This window comes from Myotis davidii, unplaced genomic scaffold, assembly GCF_000327345.1.
Source record: "Myotis davidii unplaced genomic scaffold, ASM32734v1 scaffold238, whole genome shotgun sequence".
NCBI lineage: Eukaryota > Metazoa > Chordata > Mammalia > Chiroptera > Vespertilionidae > Myotis > Myotis davidii.
The window spans coordinates 1,943,989-1,968,659 of NW_006293779.1; the positions used below are offsets into that span (position 1 = coordinate 1,943,989).

General features: G+C 33.6%; 1 protein-coding gene across 8 annotated transcripts in view; it reads left to right on the forward strand.

The window, feature by feature from the left end:
* The window catches only part of MEMO1 (mediator of cell motility 1), an 82,333-nt gene extending 58,482 nt beyond the window's left edge, over positions 1 to 23,851 (forward strand). For 3 of the 8 annotated variants that reach the window (XM_015566336.1, XM_015566340.1, XM_015566341.1), the window contains 4 exons: positions 2,608 to 2,750; positions 11,522 to 11,598; positions 21,690 to 21,794; positions 23,176 to 23,837. In XM_015566336.1, the coding sequence (XP_015421822.1) occupies positions 2,608 to 2,750; positions 11,522 to 11,598; positions 21,690 to 21,794; positions 23,176 to 23,307 (457 nt within the window). In that variant the 3' untranslated portion in view covers positions 23,308 to 23,837. Of the gene's footprint in view, positions 1 to 2,607; positions 2,751 to 8,041; positions 8,341 to 11,521; positions 11,600 to 21,689; positions 21,795 to 23,175 lie in introns of those variants that run through there. The other 5 variants (XM_015566337.1, XM_015566338.1, XM_015566339.1 and 2 more) reach the window with 4 other exon arrangements.
* The last annotated feature ends 820 nt before the right edge of the window (positions 23,852 to 24,671 follow it).

The window sequence follows — 24,671 nt, forward strand, 5'->3', positions numbered from 1 at the left end:
GCCAGAACTCAAGTACCAGTGAGGTTGCTGAACTGACAAGGTTGGTAGAGCCCATCCATATAGGGGTGACATTTTACTTTTCTAACAAGGCAGGGATATCGAGGTCTTTATTTGGAAGCATTTTTTAAGGCTTTATTTAGGTATATTTATAACTGGCATGCAACAAAATGCACTTTTCTCATGTGTACTATTTGGTGAGCATGGACATACTGCTCAAGCTGTAAAATGATCACACATAAAATAAACTTCTCTCTCACCCATATACAGGTTAGGGTAAAAGTAGGCTTACAGATGTAAGTATGCAAAACAGTTTATTTTCTTTTTTAAAAAAATACATATTTTATATATTGAAAAATATTTTTATTGACTCTTTCCACTGGCCTAACACCTCTGCCAGTTCTCACTGCCAACGGAACTGCTATGTTTGTGGAGTAGAGCAGAGGGATGGGGACAGCTCCTCCTAAGGTGCCAGGCTTCCACTCTTCTTCTCAAAAAATTCAGTGTTTTTTTTGTGTGTGTGTGTTTTTTTTTTGTTTTTTTATGAATAAACTAATCTTGTTTCTTGCCTTTGGTTGAACTCTAGAGCACAAAATGGTTGTCTTTGACAGTTTATTCAGTTTTATATTACAAGTTGTTGTTTTTCCTCCTTTACTAGGGAAGACCAACTTCACAAATTGATTCTAAAACCTGGGAATATTATATATCAAAGACAAATGCTCTTTCCTCTAATTCATGCTTTGGGGGAATAGAGAACAACATATAGTTGTTTAAAAAGGGAAAGAACAAAGAGAGGTGGATGGATGAATCTTGATTCAAGGCTTAGATTTCTAAGGAGCATGAGTCTTTTACCTCTATAGATAGATTTGTGAGCTCAAACCAGTTAATTGAATGTTTTGGTGGCTCTTGTGGAAGGTAGACATGTGTTGTTTCTGCAGAGTGAGCCAACTGTTGTTGACATAGTGCTTTTATAGTATTCCTCACTTTGTCACAGTTTTATGAAATTACTATTATAATTATGATCATTTCACAGATAAGGACATTTTTAGGTTAGTAATTTGGCCACGCTCTCAACATTTGCATGCGATATAGATAATACTTGAACTCATTTCTTCTGACTTCTTGTTTTTTATAGTCCATATAACTGCTTTCCTACCATGTCGTAATTACTTGCAAACTCTTGATTTTCTTGGTATATTTATTTATGTAGGTGATACTTGAAGTTAGAACAGAACAAGTTATAATAATCTTCTTGAATTTTCACTAGAGCTCAGTTCTTTTCTTTGAAATGATAATTCTTAACTTATTGAAGAGCCCCTGTTCACTCACGCAGTTTTTAAGCAAATTGGTAATAGAGAAAGAGCCCATGGCAGCTCCCTCTGCCAGCTTCCTCTTTTTTCTTACTCCATAGATGCAGATTCTGCCCAAGAAGCCCCTGCATTGCAGAGGGACTGGAGATCTGTATGATCTGTTTATTTCGCAATTGACAAGGGTAAGGGGGCCGTTATGATGGGGGAGGCGCTTGGGTGCCCTGAATTTAGCTTTATGAAGCTGGAATAACATTTCTTTTGGGAATACTTACACTTAGTATTTTAAAGAGCTTTTATGAATTTTATTTGTCCTACATCAGTAAAGTGTCAGACTATTCATATTAAAGAGCATTATTATAATGGTGATCCCCCACCCTCTTAAATCCTGTTCAGAACAAGTCAGACAAACATGATTTCATGCTTCTAAAATTCCAAATCTGGGATCATTTAGAATATAAATAATAATGAATATATGTAAGTAAAATTTCACTATAATGAACATTTTAAAAGGTTTTGGATAAACATCTATTTCTATAGCCTATCATAGTTCTTCTTTATTAATCTGCTCTGCTCCTTTTCCATGAATCTGTCAATCTGTGGAGTGAAAAGGGGATTTGTGGTTGTGCTGTAAACACTGTGAGTGGGTGTGGTGGTTTATTATCGCTGTTAGAAATTAAAACCTGCTTCTTGGAATCTGTGGTCACCCTACATGCTAGTAGAATTGAGTTGTATTTTCAGACTGTCTTGTTTCTGTTTATAAGTATAGGTATAAGTGTAATTGGGGAATCGTATGGGAGCCAGTATTAAGTGTTGTAGGCCTCACTTGACAGGTTTATGGAACAAATGTTAGAAATGGTGGTATTAATAATAGGAAAGGACTAAAATAGGTGAGGAAGAGTTTAATGTTCTTTTAAAATTGTGGAAGTATTGGGCAGATTATTCCAGCTTTGATGGGTAGTTGAGAAGACTTGACTTGGTGATGGTCTGATGGGCTTATTTTTATTTTTGAGGATGTTATTCTACCTGGTAGTAAAATAGCTTTGGTTACCTAAAGAAGTATTGTACATTTCTGTAATTTAAATGGATATTTTGAGTATTCTGTACCTCATTTTTTGTACCTCTCATTTTTAAATGGTCTTCTTTAAACATTTAATTTGTAGATTTTAAGAATTCAACAATTCGTGTATTATCTTTACAACTATTAATATATGTTCCACTTTTTAGTGCAAACACATTGGAAACTATTTTTATTCTTATTCTTATACTTCTCAAGTGACTTTTTTTTTCTGTTTTTTTTAAGCCATAAGGATGAGTTTACCATTATTCCTGTACTGGTTGGAGCTCTGAGTGAGTCAAAAGAACAGGAATTCGGAAAACTCTTCAGTAAATATCTAGCGGATCCTAGTAATCTCTTTGTGGTTTCTTCTGATTTCTGCCATTGGGGTAAGTTCTAGATTTTAACCTATGATAGCTATTATGTACTATGGTTAAAGGTATCTTTTCATTCTAAGCTCTGATTTTCAGTTCTTTATCACTTTCCTTGGAAAGTTTTACCTTTTGCAGCAATGTTTAAAAGTGAATAAAAAGTCTGTTGGTCATTTAAAAGGGATCAGATTATAATAGTGGATTATGGATACATTTCCAAAGGCGACTGGTATAATTGGATTCACAGTGTGAGGGCATCCTTGCTTAGACACTTAACATTAGTGGGAGTTAAGATCTTTTAACCCCATTTCCAGGTAGAGTTGTGTGGTAGACGCCCGAAATTGGTGTTTTGGTGGATAAAACTAATTTTCTTTTTTAGAACATAGAAGAGCACTGTGTGCGCTGGCAGTCCTTTTCCACATTTCCTGTTTTGTAATTGGTCTTTTTTCTTTCTTTTTCTCCTTTGATGCTTAATTTTTGCCCATAATTGCCATCAGTTTAGAGCTAACCTCCAATGATTGTAACACGTTGGCTACTAGCACTGTGGTTTTCATTGGTAAGGACTCCTATGTGATTTTTGTTATGATTGCCACTTAAAAGAATAAGGAAGCTTCACAGTGAATAGATCATAAAGAAAGTGAGATTTGTAGGTGCCCTTTTCAGAAAATGTTGATTTTTCACATTCTTGGGACAACATTTGCTCTCATTTACTGTTCCAGAATGTCTCTGAATTCTGTTCCTGTAGGACATCTCTTGGCTTATGTGTTCATTGGTTTAAGGATGCCAGTATCTGTTCATCCTTCAGTTATTTCTTTGGTTATAGAGAAAACATAAGGTACAAGACCAGAAATTTTAAGGTAGAGTGCTAGAATGGCTAGAAAAACATCCTCAATGAGATACAGGGAGCCCTGACTTTTCACATCTTAGCCATTGATTGCCAGCGTTGATTCAACACTTATCTGGCCTGTTTAGGCTGGTATTTTCTTCTCTTACTTTGTGCTATGAGTGGCCTTGAGATTTCAGTTCAAGAGAACCATCCTTCCTGATGGTATTTTTGTTTAAGGCGTTAATTTCTCAACTGGGGATTACTCCTGGGGCCTTTGGAAATGCCTAGAGACATTTTTTTTGATCATCACAACTGGGGTGGGGTGGGAGCTGGGGATGCTATTGACATCTAGTGAAAATAGTTTAGGGAAGCTTCTAAATAAACATCCTATAATGCACAGGAAAGCTCCCTACCTCAAAGAATTATCCTGCCCACAATATTAGTAGTGCTGAGGTTGAAAGCCCTGGTTTAGGGCATGCGGGTAGCTGTGCTACTTTACAAACTTCCTCAAAAGCTCTCAGGACTCTTTAATAACAAGTTCCTTTGGCTACCTTTGGCAGAAGTTATTTTTATGGATATATTAGTTACATCTGAGGACTAGGTAAATGTTTCAAAAGAGTTTCTTGAGAATTCTGAAGTTTAGTAATAGCTTATCTTAAAAAGTAAGGTATGTCATATTGAAAAAAGGGCTATTTTTCTTTAGTATTGTAAATTTGCATTGGTAATAATGTTTTAAGATTCTTGAAGCATGTGCTCCCTCTTCCTTCACTTTTAAGGCTCTTGTGATTCACTTCAAATCACTCTATGATTTAAATAATTGGTTCTCGTGATACAGTTTTTCAGTCTAAGCTCTTCGAGGTTGGCACCATGTACAACCACAATAAAATGCACATAAACATCAGTGGACACCTTCATGTTTGCTTTTCTGTGGTATCATCCTTTTTACCTCAGTAATGCATTAGAAAGTAAATAAACCCTACTGCACTACTGTATTTAAGTATAGTGTTGAGAGAAAAATGAACTTTGTTTTACATTTTACCTATATCTTAGAAAATTGTTTAGGTCATTTGATCTCCTTATTTCTTGAAAACTTTGGTATTTAAATTGTAAGATAGGATTTTCTGGTCATATGTTAGCTATGGACAACTAAACAGAGACTAAAATACACTTATATTTACATCTGGTGGTTAAGTAAAAATAACTTTTCCAGTTGTTTGTTCAGTGTTACTATCACTAACTATATTCATTAAGTGCTTACTGTGTGCTTAGGGAGAACACTGTACTTACTCTAATTAGGAAATTTGATTTAGGTTTGGAGATAAGTTGAAGGTGTTGCACGGATACTGTTCCAAAATTGGTAGTCTCCTTTCTACAATAGTAATAGTAACTGTTATTCTTGTAAAGTAAGGTTTATTTTATATTTAACATGCCTGTTGAAGTAATAGGAATCATTGGCTGGTTGTGGGTCAAACTGTCTTAGAAATGGTTTCATATTTCTCAAATTCATGCTTTAGTGGCATAGTCATCTTTACTAAATTAATGAGTGCTATAGTCCCACCTCAAAAATTTAGCTTTTTCTCATGAAGATAATACATAGTGATTTCTTCTTCTTTTTAAAAATATACTATACAGTTTGATTTTAACATGTCAAAGCAATATCAACAGGAAGCATTCAGTCCCTCAAGTACTTAGAGATTTTAAAAATTTTCTTGTTAGGCTCTTGACACATTCCACATTTCTAGATAGCTGTGTTTTGTGTTTTTAAAGAAAAATAACTTAATTGATTATGGTGCAGTTAATAAAATTACTCATATATAGCAGATTTTTTGTTTTGTTTTTGTAGAATAATATATTAAAGTGCTGACAATGATATTTTTCATTTCTAGTCACTTTTCTTTATATATTGTCCAGCTTCTGTGAAGAATAAAGTGAGAAACTTGGTGATATAGACAGTTGGGAGACTTAGATATAGTTGGAAGAATTTTTCCTTTAATTTTTTTGTTAGCCAGTGTCCATTTACATGAATGACTTTCTTTAAAAAATTTTTTTTAAATTGATTTCAAAGAGGAAGGGAGAGGGAGAAAGAGATGGAAATATCAATGATGGGAGAGAATCATTGATCGGCTGCCTTCTGTACACCCCCTACTGGGGATCAAGCCCACAACCTAGGCATGTGCCCTGACTGGGAATCGAGCCGTAGCCTCCTGGTTCATAGGTCAGTGCTCAACCACTGAGCCACACTGACTGGGGTGACTGCCTTTTTTAAAAAGTATTTTGCTTTAAAGATGCTCATATTTAAGATCCCACTTAGCTTTATTTAGACTTGAAAGAGATATTAGAGAGATAAAAAGTACAAAGACTAAAATACTCTTAAGTTTTCTTCTTGGGTGAGATGAGCTAAAGAGAGAGGGGGAACCTAGATTTTGTTGTGACCCTTCTTTCTATGCCCTCATTTGAATTCCCCTGAAAACCCCTGCATTTCAACTCCTGCGTTTTTTCTTATTAGCCCAATAGAATGATGTTTCCCCCATAATGCTTATAATGCCCCACCCCTTTTCATCTTTCCTGTTAACTTTCAGGAAGAGTGACATAAGTGAAAGGACATTTTCTACCAGTATTTGGTTAAATGATGTTGTCCCCATACATTGTGTACTTACTAAGTTCCACATTCTACAGGATGGCTTCATATAAAGAGAATTTTGCCTGAACCAATTTTAGTTTATGTAATTAGTAGAATTTTCATTTCATTTTCCTAAGTTTCATTTTTACTCTTCCCCATATATACTGTTAATATTTGTGTTTTCCTGACCTTCCTGAAATTTCTTTTTCCAGTTTTATTTATTTGTCTGTTTATTTATTTATAAATATTTTTTAGTGATTTCAGGGAGGGAGGGAGGGGGAGAGAGAGAGAGAGAGAGAGAGAAAATATGAATCATTGATTGGTTGCCTCCTACACCCCCGGGGATGGAGCTCCAACCTGAGCATGTGCCCTGACCAGGAATCGAACCATAACCTCCCAGTTCATAGGTCAACACTCAACCACTGAGTCACTCTGGTCTGGCATCTATTTCCAAATTTAGATTATTACCAGCTTTCATTAACAAAATTTTCAGTTAACTTTATTTTTAAAAAAATATATTTTATTGATTTTTTACAGAGAGGAAGGGAGGGATAGAGAGTTAGGAACATCGATGAGAGATCGATCAGCTGCCTTTTGCACACCCCCCACTGGGGGTGTGCCCACAACCAAGATACATGCCCTTGACCGGAATCGAACCTGGGACCTTTCAGTCCACAGGCTGACGCTCTATCCACTGAGCCAAACCGGTTAGGGCAGCTCTTCAGTTAACTTTAAAGAAGTTTCTAAGTGAAACTGGAACTAAGAAAAATGGATTATTTAAAAGTGGATCCATGCTTTTATTTAATTTTCCTTTAATGATTGTTTTAAATACAAATCATTTTCAGTAGATTTATTTGTTAAATATTACTGATAAATTATATTATTTTGTTAAAATATGAATAAAGTTTACTTCTGTCACTTTAGCAATTTTGGATTTTTATTTGTCTATGTTTATATAATTTCTTATATTTATCTAGGTTTACATAATTTCTTTTTCATAAATATGTGACACCTATTAAAAGTGGTATTTTCCTAAATATGTATATCTTTATTCATATCTGTACATTAATATGTATAAAAAGTGATTATTTATGCATACTCTTCTTCCTTTCTGTTAGTCTCTTGGGTTACGAGGGCATTACTATTTTATAAATATTTAATTTAGTTTGGGTGTAAGTTAGCTAATTCCTGACGCACCTACTCTAGCTTTGATATTTATACATAACTGATTTCACATATTTAGGTTTTTGATCTTTTGCAAGTTTGAGAGAAGGTTAACACTTTTATATAGTAACTAAGATTTCAGAATGAAAGGACTATAGTATGTTGCTTATAAAAATGATTATCTTATTTGATGCTACTCAGAATATAATTCCTTTGTGAAATACATTTTTTCTTTGATAATGATTTCAATTATGAATGTCCCCAGTTTTAGGTCCTTATCTACCACACAGGTTCTGAGGGTTAACTAAAATATTTTAAGGCATTTTAACATATAAACATAAAGTGATTAAGTGAATGTATAACAGTATAATTTTTACTAGACATATGTCTGAAAGTCTCTTATTGACTGATCTTTTGAGGGCTTTTAGATCATCTTTACAAACTCATTGTTTAATTCCACAATCCAGTTCATAGTTTAATATTGAGGTATTCGATACTTTTTTTATTTTTTGTTTCCAAGTACTTAAAAAGTGGTATTGATTTTTGTACCATTCATTGTTCTGTTTGTCCTCATTGGTTGGTTGTTGTGTGTTAAACAGACATCCCTGGAGCTTATCTCCACACTCTGTGAATCCACTCATTAATCACCAGTCACCTTTGGAGATGGGAAAATTACTTACCTGTATTTCTTTTTCTCAGAAAGCGTGCTCTGGAATGGATTCACAAATGAGCTACCCTCCTTCTCTCAAAGAGTAAGGTTTCTGCTTTACAGGATTTTTTTCTTGGGTTATTTTTTCTCTCATCTTTTGAATTTGAAAAGAACTGAGGGAAGGCACCTGAAGAAACTACTGACATACTCACTAGGGGAGTTGCAAAGCTTGTGCTGTCCTAGGGGCAGTGCCAATGGCTCTTAAAGCTAGAAAGCTCATACTTGGAGGTGAAACAGGGGCTCAAAGAATCCATTTTCCCAGTGTACCTTCTGAAAGGATAAGTTTCAGGTAAGTAATTTTCTCTTACTATGTAATATGCTTTATTCATACTTATAAAAGGACACAAGTCCAGTTCTCCAGGTGCATAGGCATCTGTGTTTGTGCAGGTTAGGGGGATAAGCTTTATTGAATGTTAGCAGAATTGTAAAAACAAAATATGTCTGCTCATGAGGTACATGAAATGATAATGTATGACAAGTCAACAATAAATATTTAATTAAAGGTACATTTATGATCAGGGTATTGTGCTAGTGTTGTCATTTCTTTTATTTCTTATTAAATAAAGTCTTGATAAACTTATTTTTTAATAATTAGAAACAAAAAATACCTTTTGAACTCAAGTTCCAAGTGATGTTTAACTAAAATTGAGTGTGTATGAGCATGTGCATGCTCATACACACACACACACACACACACACACACACACACACACACACACACACACAGGCTAGGATAATGGCAATTACTTACGTTACTTTATGTTTTTATTGATTTTAGAGAAAGAGGGTGGGAGAAGGAGAGAGAGAAATATGGGTCAGCTGCCTCCTGCATGCCCCTTACTGGGCACGTGCCCTGACCAGGAATGGAACCAGGGACATCTCGGTGCATGGGATAGTGCTCAACCAACTAAGCCACACTGACCAGGGCCAGTTATTCACTTTAAATTAGATGCTGTCTGTATGTATATTGACCAGAATGAATTGCTGAAATAATATTTAAATATTATACAATTAACATGTTAAACGCCATGGCAGTCACCGGTGACTGAAACGGAAAGGAAGACAAAACAGGCTTGGTGCCTAACGTGTTAAAAAAATTATTGTGAGATAGTTTGAGCTACCATAAGTAAGAGGTTTTCCATATTGTAGCTATATGTAGTGTGGATTTAGCTCCTTAACACATAGATTCGTTAGAACTCATCAAGTATTTCTAATCAGTTCTTCAACTACTAAATGCAAGTTGGCTACTAAAGAGTAGCAAAATATTAAACATTTACTCATTGATTTGCTGTGTATTTTGTCTTATTAAATTACATGTTGATTTAATATTTTAAAGTTTCAAACATTTTATATACTTTTATTTCAGAAGAAGTTTTTAAGTGAAACTTACCTTTAAAATGATAAAATGGGCAAGATAGTATTTTAAATACAGTTATACTTCTCACTTAGGATTAAGGCAAGTTTGGCCACCTTCTACCATTTGAAACAGTATCTCTGAACTTGGAAATAAGCAAAACAGACTTTTGAATAGCAAATGGCAATCACAAAGTTTGTGATTTTTTCTCTGGTTTTCAGAAAAGGCAGTTATGTCCTGGTCACAGGGATTATTGACTGCTAAAACTAATAGCTATCTCCAGAAGCAAGAAAAAAGAACACATTAGTGTATACCTGAAGCGATTTAGCTTCCAAGAGTATTCATCTTAATTTCTTACCAGGATATTACTACAGTGATATTGAGTCAGAATTTCCTTGTCTAAGATTGTTCATTTAATTGTTCACTCAAAGATTTTGGGCAACTTTGTCAAAAGAACTTGAAATTGAAGTGGATGTTTAATACCACTGATTTGAATCAATAAATTATTATGACAGGTTGTAGATTTGTCTTTGAATCTTCTGACAGTCACCTGGCAAAGAGGAAAAATGGGGTAAATTATATAATTTTCATTATTCATAGAAGGAAATACATAAATTCTTTAAAGACAAAAGAATCTATACTTTTAAATTTTGATAGAAATGTCTGATGAATTACTTAATATAGGTGCATTGAGTGAAGAACTGTCACTGTCTAAGAACTTTTTCAGTGCAAGATCTATAGTGGATCTGTGTTTACAAATAGGTTTTTATATTCAGAAAGCAGACAATTGTCTCAGAACCTGTTGCTTGATTCTAGGATATCATGTAAGATGCAGTATTGATTTAATAATGGCTCTTGGGGGAAAATAAACATTGAATACTTGTACATAATAATGTATATGAAAAGTTAAAATGTGACAGTTAAGGAAATATATATAGTGTAGAGTTGTGACCATTAAATATGGTCAGCATCAACAATTAAGTTTTAAGAAACATGATATCTGGGTTTTCAAAAAAAGACATCAAAAGGGTTTTATAATTTTGCACCGTTCATTATTTATAACATGATATTTTTTAGCAAGATAAACAGAAAACTTAAAAATCTTAATTATCCAGTCTAAGAAATCTGTCTTCTCAGGTGTGAGAATAATAATTGGATATGTGAACTTGATCTGAAAATGAAGCACAAGACACATAGTGTGTGCATACATGATTGGTGTGCCGTGATATTTTCCAAAATGCATTTTGGTAAATCTTTTAAAATAAAGAAATAGAAAAGTAATGAGTTCTTGGAAATAAGAGTGTTGCTGAAATAAAGATTTAGATGCAACATAATCAGTATAATAATACTCACAATTATGTGGGTTTAGGACACATTGTTTTAGGTTTTCTTCTGACTTCAGTAGGAAGCAAAGTTTATCTCCTCAGTCTTTCGTTTTCTGTCCTCTTTTTGAGCTTCTTCTATTTTACCTCTGGAGAATGGCTAACCATCGAATGCTCTGTGTTTGCACCCTTATGAGATCTTATTGTCAGATTAGGACTGTTGTGTTGTGAATTCTATTTTAAGGCACTTCTGTTGATCCTTTTCCAAGTAGAAAGGTTTGCGAAAATGAGACACAATTTTTTGAGGTGATAAAAAGCACACAAACCACCTGTATCTCTGACCTACACTCTATTTTTTTCTGTAATAAGATCAGATCTTCCGTTTGTACAGCAAAAGCTAAGCTTTCATTGGCTTGTTACAGTGAGTTTTTTTAAACCAGAATTTCTTGCATCACACTCTTTGGGTTTCCTCTCCGTTCTAGACTGATATAATATATTTAACAATGCTTCTAACTTCTAAGCTGTTTTGTTTCCTTAGTCTTTTGTATTGCTATAAGGTTTTACAATTTGAAATAGTTTTAACATTATAAAACACTGGTGATATATAATCTCTTTACTACCTTCCCAAATATGCCTTTTATTTTTATGTACCAAGGGCTCTTGGGAATGATTTTCTCAGAGGCTTAAGCTGTGCTTTGCCTTCCTTGAGAACTGAAATTATTTGGTAAGCGATTGCGTTCTTTTTAGCTTCTAATTTTTCCCTATTTTATTTTGTACATGATATTTGTTTCAAGGTCAAAGGTTCCGTTACAGTTACTATGATGAATCCCAGGGGGAGATTTATAGATCCATTGAACATCTAGATAAAATGGTAAGTCTTTCAGGTGTGGGGTTTTAATGCTCTAAGATTTTTTTCTTTAATTAATTTCAGATTAGTAATTCAAGACTTAATATGTTGAAACAATGGACTAATAATTCTTTATCTTTAAGTGTGCAAAGTATAGTTTGTAATCATATCAATATTGATTATAAAAAAAAATCCTTGTCCTCTTAGTGGAAATTTCCTTCATCTTAATTTTATTTGATAAATGAGACAACTTAAGAATAATTAGATACGGATTTTTGATATTATTTGGGGGAATGTGTTAGTTTTAGGGACAACAGGAACTAATGCCAAAATTTACTGTTAAGTGGAAAAAAACAGAGCAAATTCTTAGTTTTTTTTATTATTAACTAGAGGCTCAGTGCACGAATTTGTGCTTGGGTGGGGTCCCACCAGCCTGCCCTATCGGGGCTGGGCTGGTGGGGGGAGGGATGTGGGAATTTGGCCAGCTGGCCCTGCAAAAAAAAAGCCCCACCCCTGATTAGGGTAGGGGGCTGATCAGGGCGCAGTTAGCATCAAAGCAACTGGTCGTTCCAGTTGTTCCGGCATTCCGGTTGCTTGGTGTGTATGTATATATATTTTATTTTTGGCCATTTAGGTTTTTCTTAAATGGAATTCCAATTTTTTTTTAATTTTTAAAAATATTTTTTATTGATTTTAGAGAGAGGAAGGGAGAGGGAGAGACAGAAACATCAGTGATGAGAGAGAATCATCGATTGGCAGCCTCCTGCATGCCCCACATTGGGAATTGAGCCTGTAATCCTGGCATGTACCCTGACCGGGAATTGAACTGTGACCTGCTGGTTCATGGGTCGATGCTCAGGCTGGCTGTTATTTTAAATACAGAATATAAAAATGATTTTATTTTTACCTAGCCCAGAAATACAGTAGACATTGATCCTATCATTTTCCTTGAAGTACTATATTAGTTATAGTATTTCTTTTAATGTTTAAAAAGTCATATAAATCATTTTGGTATCTACTCATAACAGAATATTAAACCTAGCAAGTATATCACTAATGTGCTCTGAACTTTGATAGATCCTTTCAATTCTCTAGTGCTCAACTTGTCATCTCTGAGATGAGATACTTGGAGTAGGTAGTCTCTAAATTGTCTTTAAACTCTATCAGCCTTGAAGTCTGATTTGTTAAAATCAACTTTACCACTGTGTTAGTAGCTTTATGCATATGTTTTAGTACAAGAATACTTAGTCTGTAGCAGATAAAGTGTTTTATTAAGAAATCTGGATCTGAACCTACAAGTAGATTATATTGCATAATATATTTTATTAAAAGCCAGATGGAATGAATGCAAATTTAGTTACTTACAAGATTTTTATTTAAATTTATTTTGTTACTTTAAATACAGTTATAGCTTAATACTTTTACCTTTGGGATTTGTCTAGATTTCAGTTTAGTTTTCTTTTGACTTTATTATGCTATCATTTCAGTCATTTAATTCTTTTCTGGCTTCTAGTTCCAATCTTATTTTTCTGAGCTTCAGGTATCAGTTGCCTCATCACTTATTTTCTTCATACAGCTAGTAGGTGTCTGTTGTGTATCTGGTACTCTGTGTAGCTTTGATGATGTTAAGAGGAGAAAACATGGTCTCTGACTTAGTGGAATTTATAGTCTAGTCTTTGAACAGACTTAAACAGAAGTTATTACAATCCAGAAATAGAAGAGATATTTAGGAAGTAGTATGGACACACTGGTCTCCTTAATGTTCCTCAGTAATGCCATATATGTGCCTAGCTTAAAACCTTTGTCCTTTTTGACTTGACTGTCTAATTTACCTCAGGGCTTTGCTCAGCTTTCACCTTCCCAATGAGGACTAGTGGCCACCCTTTTTAATTTTGCATCCTATACACTCACTCTATTCAGTATTCCCAACCCATCTTACCTAGTCTACTTTTTCTTCTAACAGACTAAAACATTTACTTATTTATTACAATTATGTTAGGATATTTTTTCCCCACCAATGTATCTGATGTACTTAGAATAGTGATTAGAACATAATAAGTAGGTGCTCAATAAATATTTTTCAAATGAATGAATTAGTGCATATTACCATCCAATATGTATAATTAAGTTAAATGAATACCTTAATTGTAAATGACAAAGAAATAAGTGAAAATAATTTATAATAAATCAATATATATTTAATGTGAATGCCCAGGCACAACTCTATTAATAAAGATATACTGAAGGAGTTAGATGCTTACACACATAGTATCATTAATGGGACAACTAAAAATGCAAACTTAGTAAAGTTGTAAACTAAACAAAGTATATAGTCTTCCCTCACTTTATAAGATAGTTCCATTTCTGGGAAATCTGTATATTAAAATCACATGAAACTTCTTTATGTTTGTATGTAAAATAGACTTAGGATGTAGATAATTATAAGCAGGTTTTCACCTACATGGAAATGGGAAAGTGTCATGGGATGAGAACAGCACTTTGTGTGTGGGACTGTCCTGGATTGCAGGACAGTCAACATCCCTGGACTCCGCCCACTGAGTCCCCCAGTAGCATCTTCTCATTATTGAGACAACCCAAAACTGTGTCCACAGTTTTTTATTATGCTCTATGGTGAACAGTTATTGTATGAATGTATCCTGCTTTATTCTTCATTTTAGTACTTACTACTATGTGATTATAACTTAGTATTTGTTGATTTCTTTGGTGATAACCTCCCCTATTAGATTATAAGCTTCATGAAATCAGGATCTTTGTCCATTTTGTATCAGCCTGTCAGTGGGTACTAAGTATATATTTATTGAATGAATTGATGGACAATTGGATGGGGAAGTGGTGAGAAATGGAGCCAGAGAATCTAGAACAGGCGATTTAGAGAATATTAATAGGAAAGTGATAAAATCAGATTGTATTTGAATAGATCATATAGCTGCAGTGGAGCAAGTGGATTGGAGGGATGCCGGAGGAGAAATGAGTAGACTAGTTGGGTAATTCAGGTGAAAAATGGTAATTTAGACAGTGGATGGGGTAGTGATGTTGGAAGAGAGGGGGACAGAGTGGATGTGTTCAGTATATATAAAAGACAAATTTACAATAGGACTTGGAAAAGGAAGTATCAAGGATGGCCCCTAAATATCTGGTTTATGCTACTGTGGGGTATTGCTATTCACTTACGTCAGAAACATAAGCTGATAGGTCCAGATATTTTAGGAGGTATGGAGATTGTAAATTCTATTTGGGGATATATGCAGTTGCCTTTAAGACATTCAGGTGGAGATGTCAATCAAGTAGGCATTTGGATTAGGCACTTGTGGAGCTATGGCAGTAAACAAGCAGACTTGATCTCATAGAAATTTTATTCTAATGGAAGGGAGATACACATTATTTTTAAAAAGGTAACTATGTCCCCAGTGGTTAGAGCATTGGGTGTGGACTGAAGGGTCACGGGTTTGATTCCTCGTTAATGGCATGTACCTGGGTTGCAGGTTCGATCCCTGGCCCCTGGTCAGGGCACATGTGGGAGACAACCAGTTGATGTGTCTCACTTCGATGTGTTTCTCTCTCTCTCATATCGATGTTACTCTCTCCCGCCCCCTTTCTCTCTCTCCCACCCTCCCTCCATTCCTCTCCCCCTTCTACTCTCTCTGAAAAATCAATGGAAAAAAATCCTCTGGAGAGGGTTAACAAAAAACATAAAAATAAAAATAAAAAAGGTAAGGATGTGTGTAAATTAGTTTCCAATAGTGATGTGTGCTATTTAGAAAATATTTAAATGGTTTTGAGATAGTAAATGATTCTAGGCTGATTGGAGAAAGACTTCCTTGAGAAGGAACATTAAACTGAAATATAAGTGATAAGGAGGAGCAAACCAAGTAATGATCAGAGGGAAGATCTACACTGAAGGAATTGCCAGTGCAAAGACCTTAAGATGGGAAAGATGCTGGTGTGAGGAGAAAAGAAAAAAGTCCAGTGTTGCAGTAGTAGAGTAGGTAAGGGTAAGAATGGTTCGAGCTTTGGTAAGAGAGGCAGGTGTCAGTGCAGGGCTTTATATTCCAGGGTAAGAAGTTTATGTAAGTGCAGTGGGAAGTGAGGTGATCTAATTTACATTATTTTAAAGGTTACTCTGGCTGTTGTAGAGAATGGGTTTTACACCAGGGTCAGAAGTAGTAACTGGGTGTTGGTAGTAAGTTAGGGAGAGATGACAGATGGTAAATAAAGTCAGGGCAAAGATGAGATTGTCTACAGTAGTAGTCATCAATTCTGGTTTTACGATTGAAATAATCTGTGAAACTTTTTCAAATAGACTTGCCTGTACCTGCCTCTGGAGATCCTCTTCAGTAGTATAGAGTCACAACATCTTTATTCCTAAAATAGCTTGGTAGTAAATTTGAACTGGCGCACTATGGTTCTTTTTTTTTTTTTAATATATTTTATTGATTTTTTGCAGAGAGGAAGGGAGAGAGATAGAGAGTCAGAAACATCGATGAGAGAGAAACATCGATCAGCTGCCTCCTGCACATCTCCCACTGGGAATGTGCCCGCAACCCAGGTACATGCCCTTGACCGGAATCGAACCCGGGACCCTTCAGTCCGCAGGCTGACGCTCTATCCACTGAGCCAAACCGGTTTCGGCCCACTATGGTTCTTGGTCTTTTGAAGTTTCCTCACCTTCTTTTCTCTTTATATTATTTGTGAACTTTAATCGGGCAGCATTTAATTTTGCAAATGTAAGAATTTGCAAATCAGTGAATGATGTTTTTTTGTTTGTTTGTTTTTTAAATACATTTCACTGATTCTTTACAGAGAGGAAGGGAGAGGGATAGAGAGTTAGAAACATTGATGAGAGAGAATCATCAATCAGCTGCCTCCTGCACACTCCCCACTGGGTATGTGCCCTTGACTGGAATCGAACCTGGGACCCCTGAGTCTGCAGGCCGACACTCTATCCACTGAGCCAAACCGGTTAGGGCTATGAGTGATGTTTTTAACATATGGAAAATGTTTTCCCCAAAACATTGGCTTACCTGTTGCTCTCAAGTGAGTGAACATAATAGCATCCTTTGGAATTCTCTAGAACTGTGCTCATATCTAAGTACTTTAATAGTCTTTGTTATTCTGTGTTTGTGTTATGTATGAACACCCATAGTTAATTCTTTTAACCTTTCTACTAACTGTGCTGTTAGTTTATATTAAGAGTGCTAGCTTAATTTGTCTCTCTTGAGTAAATTTTTTCAGTTAAATAGATAGACCTTGGTTTCTTACTTTGAGGCAGAGCAGAAAAGAGTATCATTTACCCATTGGCATGATTATCATATTTTTCCTGAAATTATTGCTTTTATGCTAGCTTCAAAGTCTTTGAAACTTCAGAAGTATAAGTAGAACCAGTGAGCTTTAGGTGACTTCTAAATCTGCATCTGACTTACCTTACTTTAGATGTCCAAAGAAGCATAATTTTAAAATTTTTATTTAAATAGCCTGGAATATAATTTCTGAATGAATATCGAGTATTTGCTTCATATTAATATGATTGATTTTAATATTTGATATAACATTTGACTTGGAGATGACTTTTGCAGTCCACTTATTGAAGCATTTCTATTTATGTATAGATTTTTAAATGACTCATAAGTGTTCTGTTCTTGTATTAGCATGCTGTTAATTCAAGTTATAAATCAATTCTGAGAGTTAGAATAAATGGATTAAAGTAATAAGAATGGTTTAGCTCTGTTTAAATACTCATGTATGTATGTTTTTATACATATGTGTGTATATGTACTCTCACTGTTAGGCAGACTTTCTTATAATATAGTGTTTTCTTAATTGATTTATATAACCAAATGGTGAATATTCCTCTGTATATTTCTTATATATTTATTTCTTAAAGTATCATTTTATGTTATAAATAATCTCATTCGAGAACCAATATCTTAGTTTCCATATTCAGTTTTTTTCAGAGCAAATACAGTGAAATTGGTGGTTCTCTTTGTAAGTATTACAAAAATGTTAGTAATTCTGAATTATAAATAATTATACATTTTGAAAGTTTGATAGAGTGAAATTATTTTTAAGTATAAAATTTTAGATTTAACCTATTTAAAATTTGTGTGATAACCAGTTTTGGTCCTTTTTGGTTACCAGAAAAGTCTTGTTAAATGTAGTTATTAAAAAGCTAGGAAACAAACAAAAGTAGGTTCTAATTTCCAAAGCAAAAGAAAAATAGCTGTTTTTATTACAAAATGTTTATATCTCTAGCATTTGAGTATCTTGGAAATTAATTATGTGAAAAAATACATATATAAAGAAAAAAATATATAAGAAAACAAAGTGGATCTTCCAAAAGTTGTATTTGAGGGAGTGAGGTAACTGGTTATAAGATACAGATTCTGAAAGTCATAGTATTATTAGCTACTGACCATGGTGTTTTGGTAATTAGCACTTTGTAATTTCAGTAACTACAGTGACCAAAGCAGAACATATTTTAAGACATTGATTTTTGTTAACTTCTTAGATCACATACTTGAAACATTAGCCATACTTATACATATTTTACATATGTTACATGATTATGTTTTCTGTATCACTTTTGATGTAGACCAATATTTCAATGTGGACATTGACAAATTACTTATGATTTGGCAGAGAGAATCCAAAAATGTCATTGTAGTCATCCTTACAACTTCTTTTCCTTCCACATTTATTAGTAAACACTTCATTTTCTTTGAACTTCAGCTACTTTTCTTCCTTCTTACTCTTTTGAAATTGAAATTATTTATATTTGTCTATTCATACCTTTCTCTTGACTTAGACCAATAGTTTCTTTAGTAGTCTTTAGCAATTGTAAAACATTATTTTTAAGATAGCTAGCTATTTAAGATAATGATTTAAGATAGCTATATAATACCATCTTTAAGGTAGTACATTGCTTCTTAACACAGTGGTCTTTAGGGTGATGTTTTTTTCCTATAAAATTTTTTTCACTATATGATTTTATCTTGATGCCTCTTACAGAAACCAGAATATTTTCTGTTCTCATCTTACCTTCCTAAATGTGTACTCATCTTTCCAACATAAATGTATATACTCACTTAAAAAGAGTCCTAATGATTTGATAATATGATTAATTATGTGTTCATAATTAGAAGACATGATTCTAGTTTTTATTTCTTAAAGACCTCTTAAAAAGTTTAGCTACTCTTTTGTGTTTGTTATTTTAGAGGGAGATTACTTCTGGGAGATAATAATTAAATAAAATTTAAGTATTTTATTATATATAGATAAACTTTTTTCAAAGGGGAGTTTTTTGTTATTTTACCAGAGTCCTGAATCTGCAGTTCTGTCCGTTAAAACTGCCTATTTAGGTTAGGACTGCCATTGGGATTTGATTGCAAGCTTTCACCCTTTACTGGGAGAGTGAGGACAATGATTGATACCCTCTGCCCTTCTCCCCCTCAAAGGAGAGACTTAGCTTTCAATCTGAGAATTTCTTGCTGAAGGTACTAACTTCCTCAGAAATCCAGTCTTGATGGATAGACTTTTGGTGTTTATAACATCTGGTTTGTATCTTAGAACTGAATGGGTAGTGACCCACTTCACTGCTCCATATTAGAATCAATTCATGTGAACAAATATTCGGTTTACTAGGCTATCAGCAAGCTTTCCAGTCCCTGGACCTTAGATTCACTGATCATATCTTCCAGTATTTTAAGAAATGGAAAAGTTAATTAGGCATATTTGAGAAGCATTTTATTTTTCATCATCTTGGAATTTTGGTAATAGTAATTTCAAAATTGTTAGCATCAAAACATAAACATATACTAAAGCATATTTGCCAGTGTTTGTATTAGTTAATGAATGTCCCATTTTGCAATTTTATCATTATTGCTGTTTGTGAACTTCATGAATTTTTCAATTGTAAAGCCTTAACTTTTCTCTCTGTCCCTCTTTTATTAAAAGGCATACCTCTTAACTGTCATATTCATCAGAGAATTGAATGTAATGAAATTGATTCTTGCTCTAGTAGGTACATAACACACTTTTGGGAATTAAAATTTTAAATTTAATCCCTTATATTCCATCATCAGGGTTTGTTTTTTTTGTTGTTGTAATTTAATCAGTATCTTCATTTTGAACATTTTATTTAGTAACGTCTTCTACATTTATAACTTTTATCTCTTTCTATATGAAATTTCTTGGTCAGTTTCACTGAATTATTTTCTTCTAAAGTGGGATCATTATTTTCCTTCTCTTTGAATCCCTCATGTCAATATATACATTTCATATGTTTGTTCAAAAATGTGCTTTGAGATTTTAATATTAAAACATACATTGGAACCTCAATGCCACATAATTTATTAATGATTGGAATTCTATTTAAGGTAAGCTGTCCTAGACTTCATCCAAGAGCATTAAAATTCTCATATAACATGTATACCATATTATTTAAAGAGATTATTTAAGGAGTTGTTGGTATGTCTTTGCTATACGAGGTAAGGCAGAGTAGTCAATGAGAAAGAGCCTAGGGTTAGAAAGTTAGAGGCAAGCTTTTAACCTTCTTCATGTCTGTTTCTTCATCTTTAGGGAGTTATATCTTGATTATCTGTATTTATGGAAAAGATTTGTTACTTCATCTCTGCTTGGTTTAGAAATATATTGTGTGATTTTTCTTTGCACCAGAATTAAAATACTAATTGTTTATCTTCTAAGGTAGTTCATCTGTCTCTGAGCTTACACCAAAGTCAGTGGAGGCTGTTGATGTGGTAGCCTTGTAGCTGGCAGGGGAAAACCAACTTAGCATTAATCACTGGTTGTGGATAAGTCTTGAGAGTGGCTAATTGATATGCAGATAATTGAAAGTTGATTATACATGCGTATGCCTGTCTTTTAGCTATAGTTGCAGCAGAATGTAATAATGTTTATGAAGGACTTAAATATTGTGTAAAAAGATTCCTTATTAATTAAATTTTGGTGCTGCCCCTGCAATATTTGTATATCATCTATGATTACTATCATTTTTCAGATGACTGTTCATCTGAACTCCAGGTGCTTTTTACACATTACTTGTTTTGTTGAAACATAATTTTAAAACCACACAAAATATATTAGTTAATTCCCTAGTTAAACTACCATTTACATTTCTCCTGAAGGATATTAATCCAGTTTATTGAACACAAATGTGTTTTACCAGAATAAGAAAATAAGGTAAGGTGATGAGTTAGATTCATTAATTTATTTGCCTGATTCAGATGAGTTAAAGTTGCCCTTATGTATTTATTAATGTATTATGAACATATTATTTGAATGCATTTGCAGAATACAGAATTTAGTGTAAACAAGTGTCCGAGTCATAGTGATTGTTCTAATAATAGTCTACTAGCAAACATTGATTCTGAAAAAATCTTGAAAAGAAAGCATCCTAGTTTAAAGTATTAAAGAAATAAAAAGCTTTTCTTTTAAAAAATTTGTTCTTAAATGACCTACTTTGTTAACCTTTTATTAATCTTTTATGCACTTTAAATTAATTAAAAATATGCAAACTATTTTTTTCTTTAGTTTGTAGTATCTTCTTTATCACATACCCAGAATACTGATGATTTAAAATGTCTTTAAGTTTAGTTATGGAAATAGTTAAGTTACAACCAACTCTTGATTATGACAATGGTAGGAGAAATATAGTGGATATTGGGGAAAACAGGTGTATATCAAATTTAATTTTATGAAAATTTTCACAATAGATTTGCTTAAAAATATATAAAGATATAAGATTATGAAATGATCAACGATTATTAGCTAAGTAGCAACTGGTGAAGATGGTGCAGAAACATATGAGGAGATAAGAGAAAACTAAATGGGGTTTAAAAGTTTTCTATTAATGAAGTGTATGTATTATTGAGAGTTGACTATGCGATTAGCTTTGGACAGATGAGTTTGGTATTTTACAAGGTTTATTTAATGTAGTCAGTTTACTTCTCTTTAAACAATTACAGTGTTTAGCTCTAGTAACAGTTTGTTTTAAATGTAACTGAGAAATAATAGTGTCCTTTTTTCCTTTTTCTTTCATTTTCTTTGTCTCTTTCTCTCCCCCTCTCACTTACTTTTAGGGTATGAGTATTATAGAACAATTAGATCCTGTATCTTTTAGTAATTACTTGAAGAAATACCATAATACTATATGTGGAAGACATCCCATCGGAGTGTTATTAAATGTGAGTATCCTTAAGAAGCCTTGATTTTTAATGTTTGATCCTATGATGTTTTAAAATATCTTGAATTCTTAAGGTAACTTAGTAGCATAGGTTTTCGGTACATATAGTCAATTTTCTTTTAGTACATTTAAGATAATTTGGATTTCCATTGTTTTGGCTACCTGAATAAAGTTATATGTCACTGGAAGACAGGCTGATATTTTCTCTTAAATGCAGAAATTATTTAGAATGCAGACCCATTTTCTCTAGATTCTCAGCCAATTCCAGTATGCTCTTTTTTTTTTTTTTTTTAAATTTTTTAAATATATTTTATTGATTTTTTTACAGAGAGGAAGGGAGAGAGAGATAGAGAGTTAGAAACATCGATGAGAGAGATACATCGATCAGCTGCCTCCTGCACATCTCCTACTGGGGATGTGCCCGCAACCCAGGTACATGCCCTTGACCGGAATCGAACCTGGGACCTTTCAGTCCGCAGGCCGATGCTCTATCCACTGAGCCAAACCGGTTTCGGCTCCAGTATGCTCTTTATAAATATAAACCAGAGTAACCTTTCAACAGATGTTCTTATTGATTTCTTGGTTTTATTTAGTGTCCTAGACTATATAAAAATAAATAGAAGATTTTGCTCTTGAACTTTAGAAATGTGTAAGATAATAAAGCAAGACAGATGACATGTATATATTTTTTTCTTTACAAGAAAAACAGTAGTAATTCATTTAAGGAATGGAGGTAATAGGTGGAAATCTTTTTTCTAAAATATGGAACGCTTCACGAATTTGTGTGTCATCCTTGCGCAGGGACCGTGCTAATTAATCTTCTCTGTATTGTTCCAATTTTGGTATATGGGCTGCCGAAGTGAGCACCAGAAGTCTTGGTTAGCTGGAATTTTGAAGGAGAGAATAACTTTAATATTTTCTCTAATAAAACAGTATTGATTTTCTGAAATAAAATGCAAGACTTTTTAAGAAAGAAGGGAGTGTATACTCAGGAATGGGAGGAGGAGGAAGTAATAATAGGCTCAATTAAAGTAAAAATCCTGGTATACCTCTTGAAACTTAATTTTTATACATTTTAACCTTAGCCAGAGCCAGACAAAAGACTGCAGCAATTCAAGATAGTAGAGTAGCTAAGATTTGGGTTAGAGAAAAGAGAGAAAGATGCTATGAATTAATTTGTTTTTGTTTTTGAGCGGTCTTATCCAAGAAGTACTTTGATAGAATTAAATTAGGAATTATCATTTATTCCTATTTAACATGAGTTGAAGAGAAATTAAAGAAACAAGTGATGAGTGGAAGAGATCTAGGCACCAGCTGTGAAATGGGCCAAGTTAAGCCACCAACGCATTCACAGAGTGCTAATCACATCTTTCTTTTTTTAGGCTATTACAGAGCTCCAGAAGAATGGAATGAATATGAGCTTTTCCTTTTTGAATTATGCTCAGTCAAGCCAGTGCAGAAACTGGCAAGACAGTTCAGTGAGTTACGCTGCTGGAGCACTCACGGTCCACTGACGCTCTGAATCCTCAGGGATGCCACCTGCACATACTCATACTCTGTTCGGGGTCCCAGCCTAGCCCTTACCAAGACCCAGATCCTGGTTTGGGGGGATTCTGAAACCTCAAACAAATAGAACTTTCTTCTCTTCTTTTCTAGTAGGTGTAGTCCTTCCTTAATTTCAACTCATTAAAAAATGCTTTATAGTTTAGGGCAGTGGAAGGAAGGCTGGCATCAAATATTTTGATCAAAGAAGATGGCAATGTAATGGCCCAGTTGTGGCAGTGTTTTGAAAGTAACTTGTAAAGCATTTACCATATTCTAAATTTGCACTCTTTGCAGACTTGTGCACATATATTCCGCTTTCAGAATAGTTTTGCAAATTGTACACAGACAAAAAAGGTGGAAGCTTTTTAATAAAGAAATTGCATTTATAAATGATCTGTATTAGAATATAATAATTCTCCAGTTATAGTCAATTACTACCCGTGTTGTACAACAGATACCTTCTATTTTAGTTGCTAATAAAGGGCTACACAACTCAAAATAGTCTGATTTAAACTTATTGCTCTGTGGTATATATGAAAATTGTTTTTTATTAATTCATCTCAATTTTTATGTTACAAGTGGTAAACTTCAGTTCTTATATAAAAATATGTTAGGATGTATTTTATATTTTGCATATATATGTGATTTTTTATCACAGATATTAGAATCATATTTTAAAGCTAGCTTTTTAAATTACATAGTTTTTTTGTGTGTGACATCACTTTGTGTCATTACTATATTGTATATTCAAGATTGATAAAAGAACATAGATGTAGTCCTTTCCTCTAAAGATAGTGTTTGATAGGCAGTAGTCTGCAAATGAGGAAACATTGAAGAGTATTCTTAGAGTTTTTTAAATCATTGCAGACCATAGACTGCTGCTATGCTTTTTAAGTGCTTTAAGCACTTTGACTTGAATTTTTAGCAAGACATCATTAACAATAACAACAAAAGCCACTGGATTTTTTTATAGTTCTAAAATATTTTTTCATGACTTTTGGTGCGGCTCTTCCAACTAAAATAATGGTATGGTGTTGTATTTCTTCCTTTAGCATAGACCAATTCTAATCACATTGGGAAAAAAATGTATTCAGTTAGGTAATGATTGGCCACCATGCATGTACTAGATTATACCTATTTTAATCTAACAGTGGGTATCTTCATTACATTGGGGAACATTTATATCTTCAATGATATACCAGAATAGCACAATTTTTAGATGCCTTGCACCAATTTTATTTAAAAATTGCATTTCTTATTTACTAAATATCAACTTTCTATACACAAAAATTGAGATAAAATAATGCTGCTTTTGGATTCAAAATTACCCACC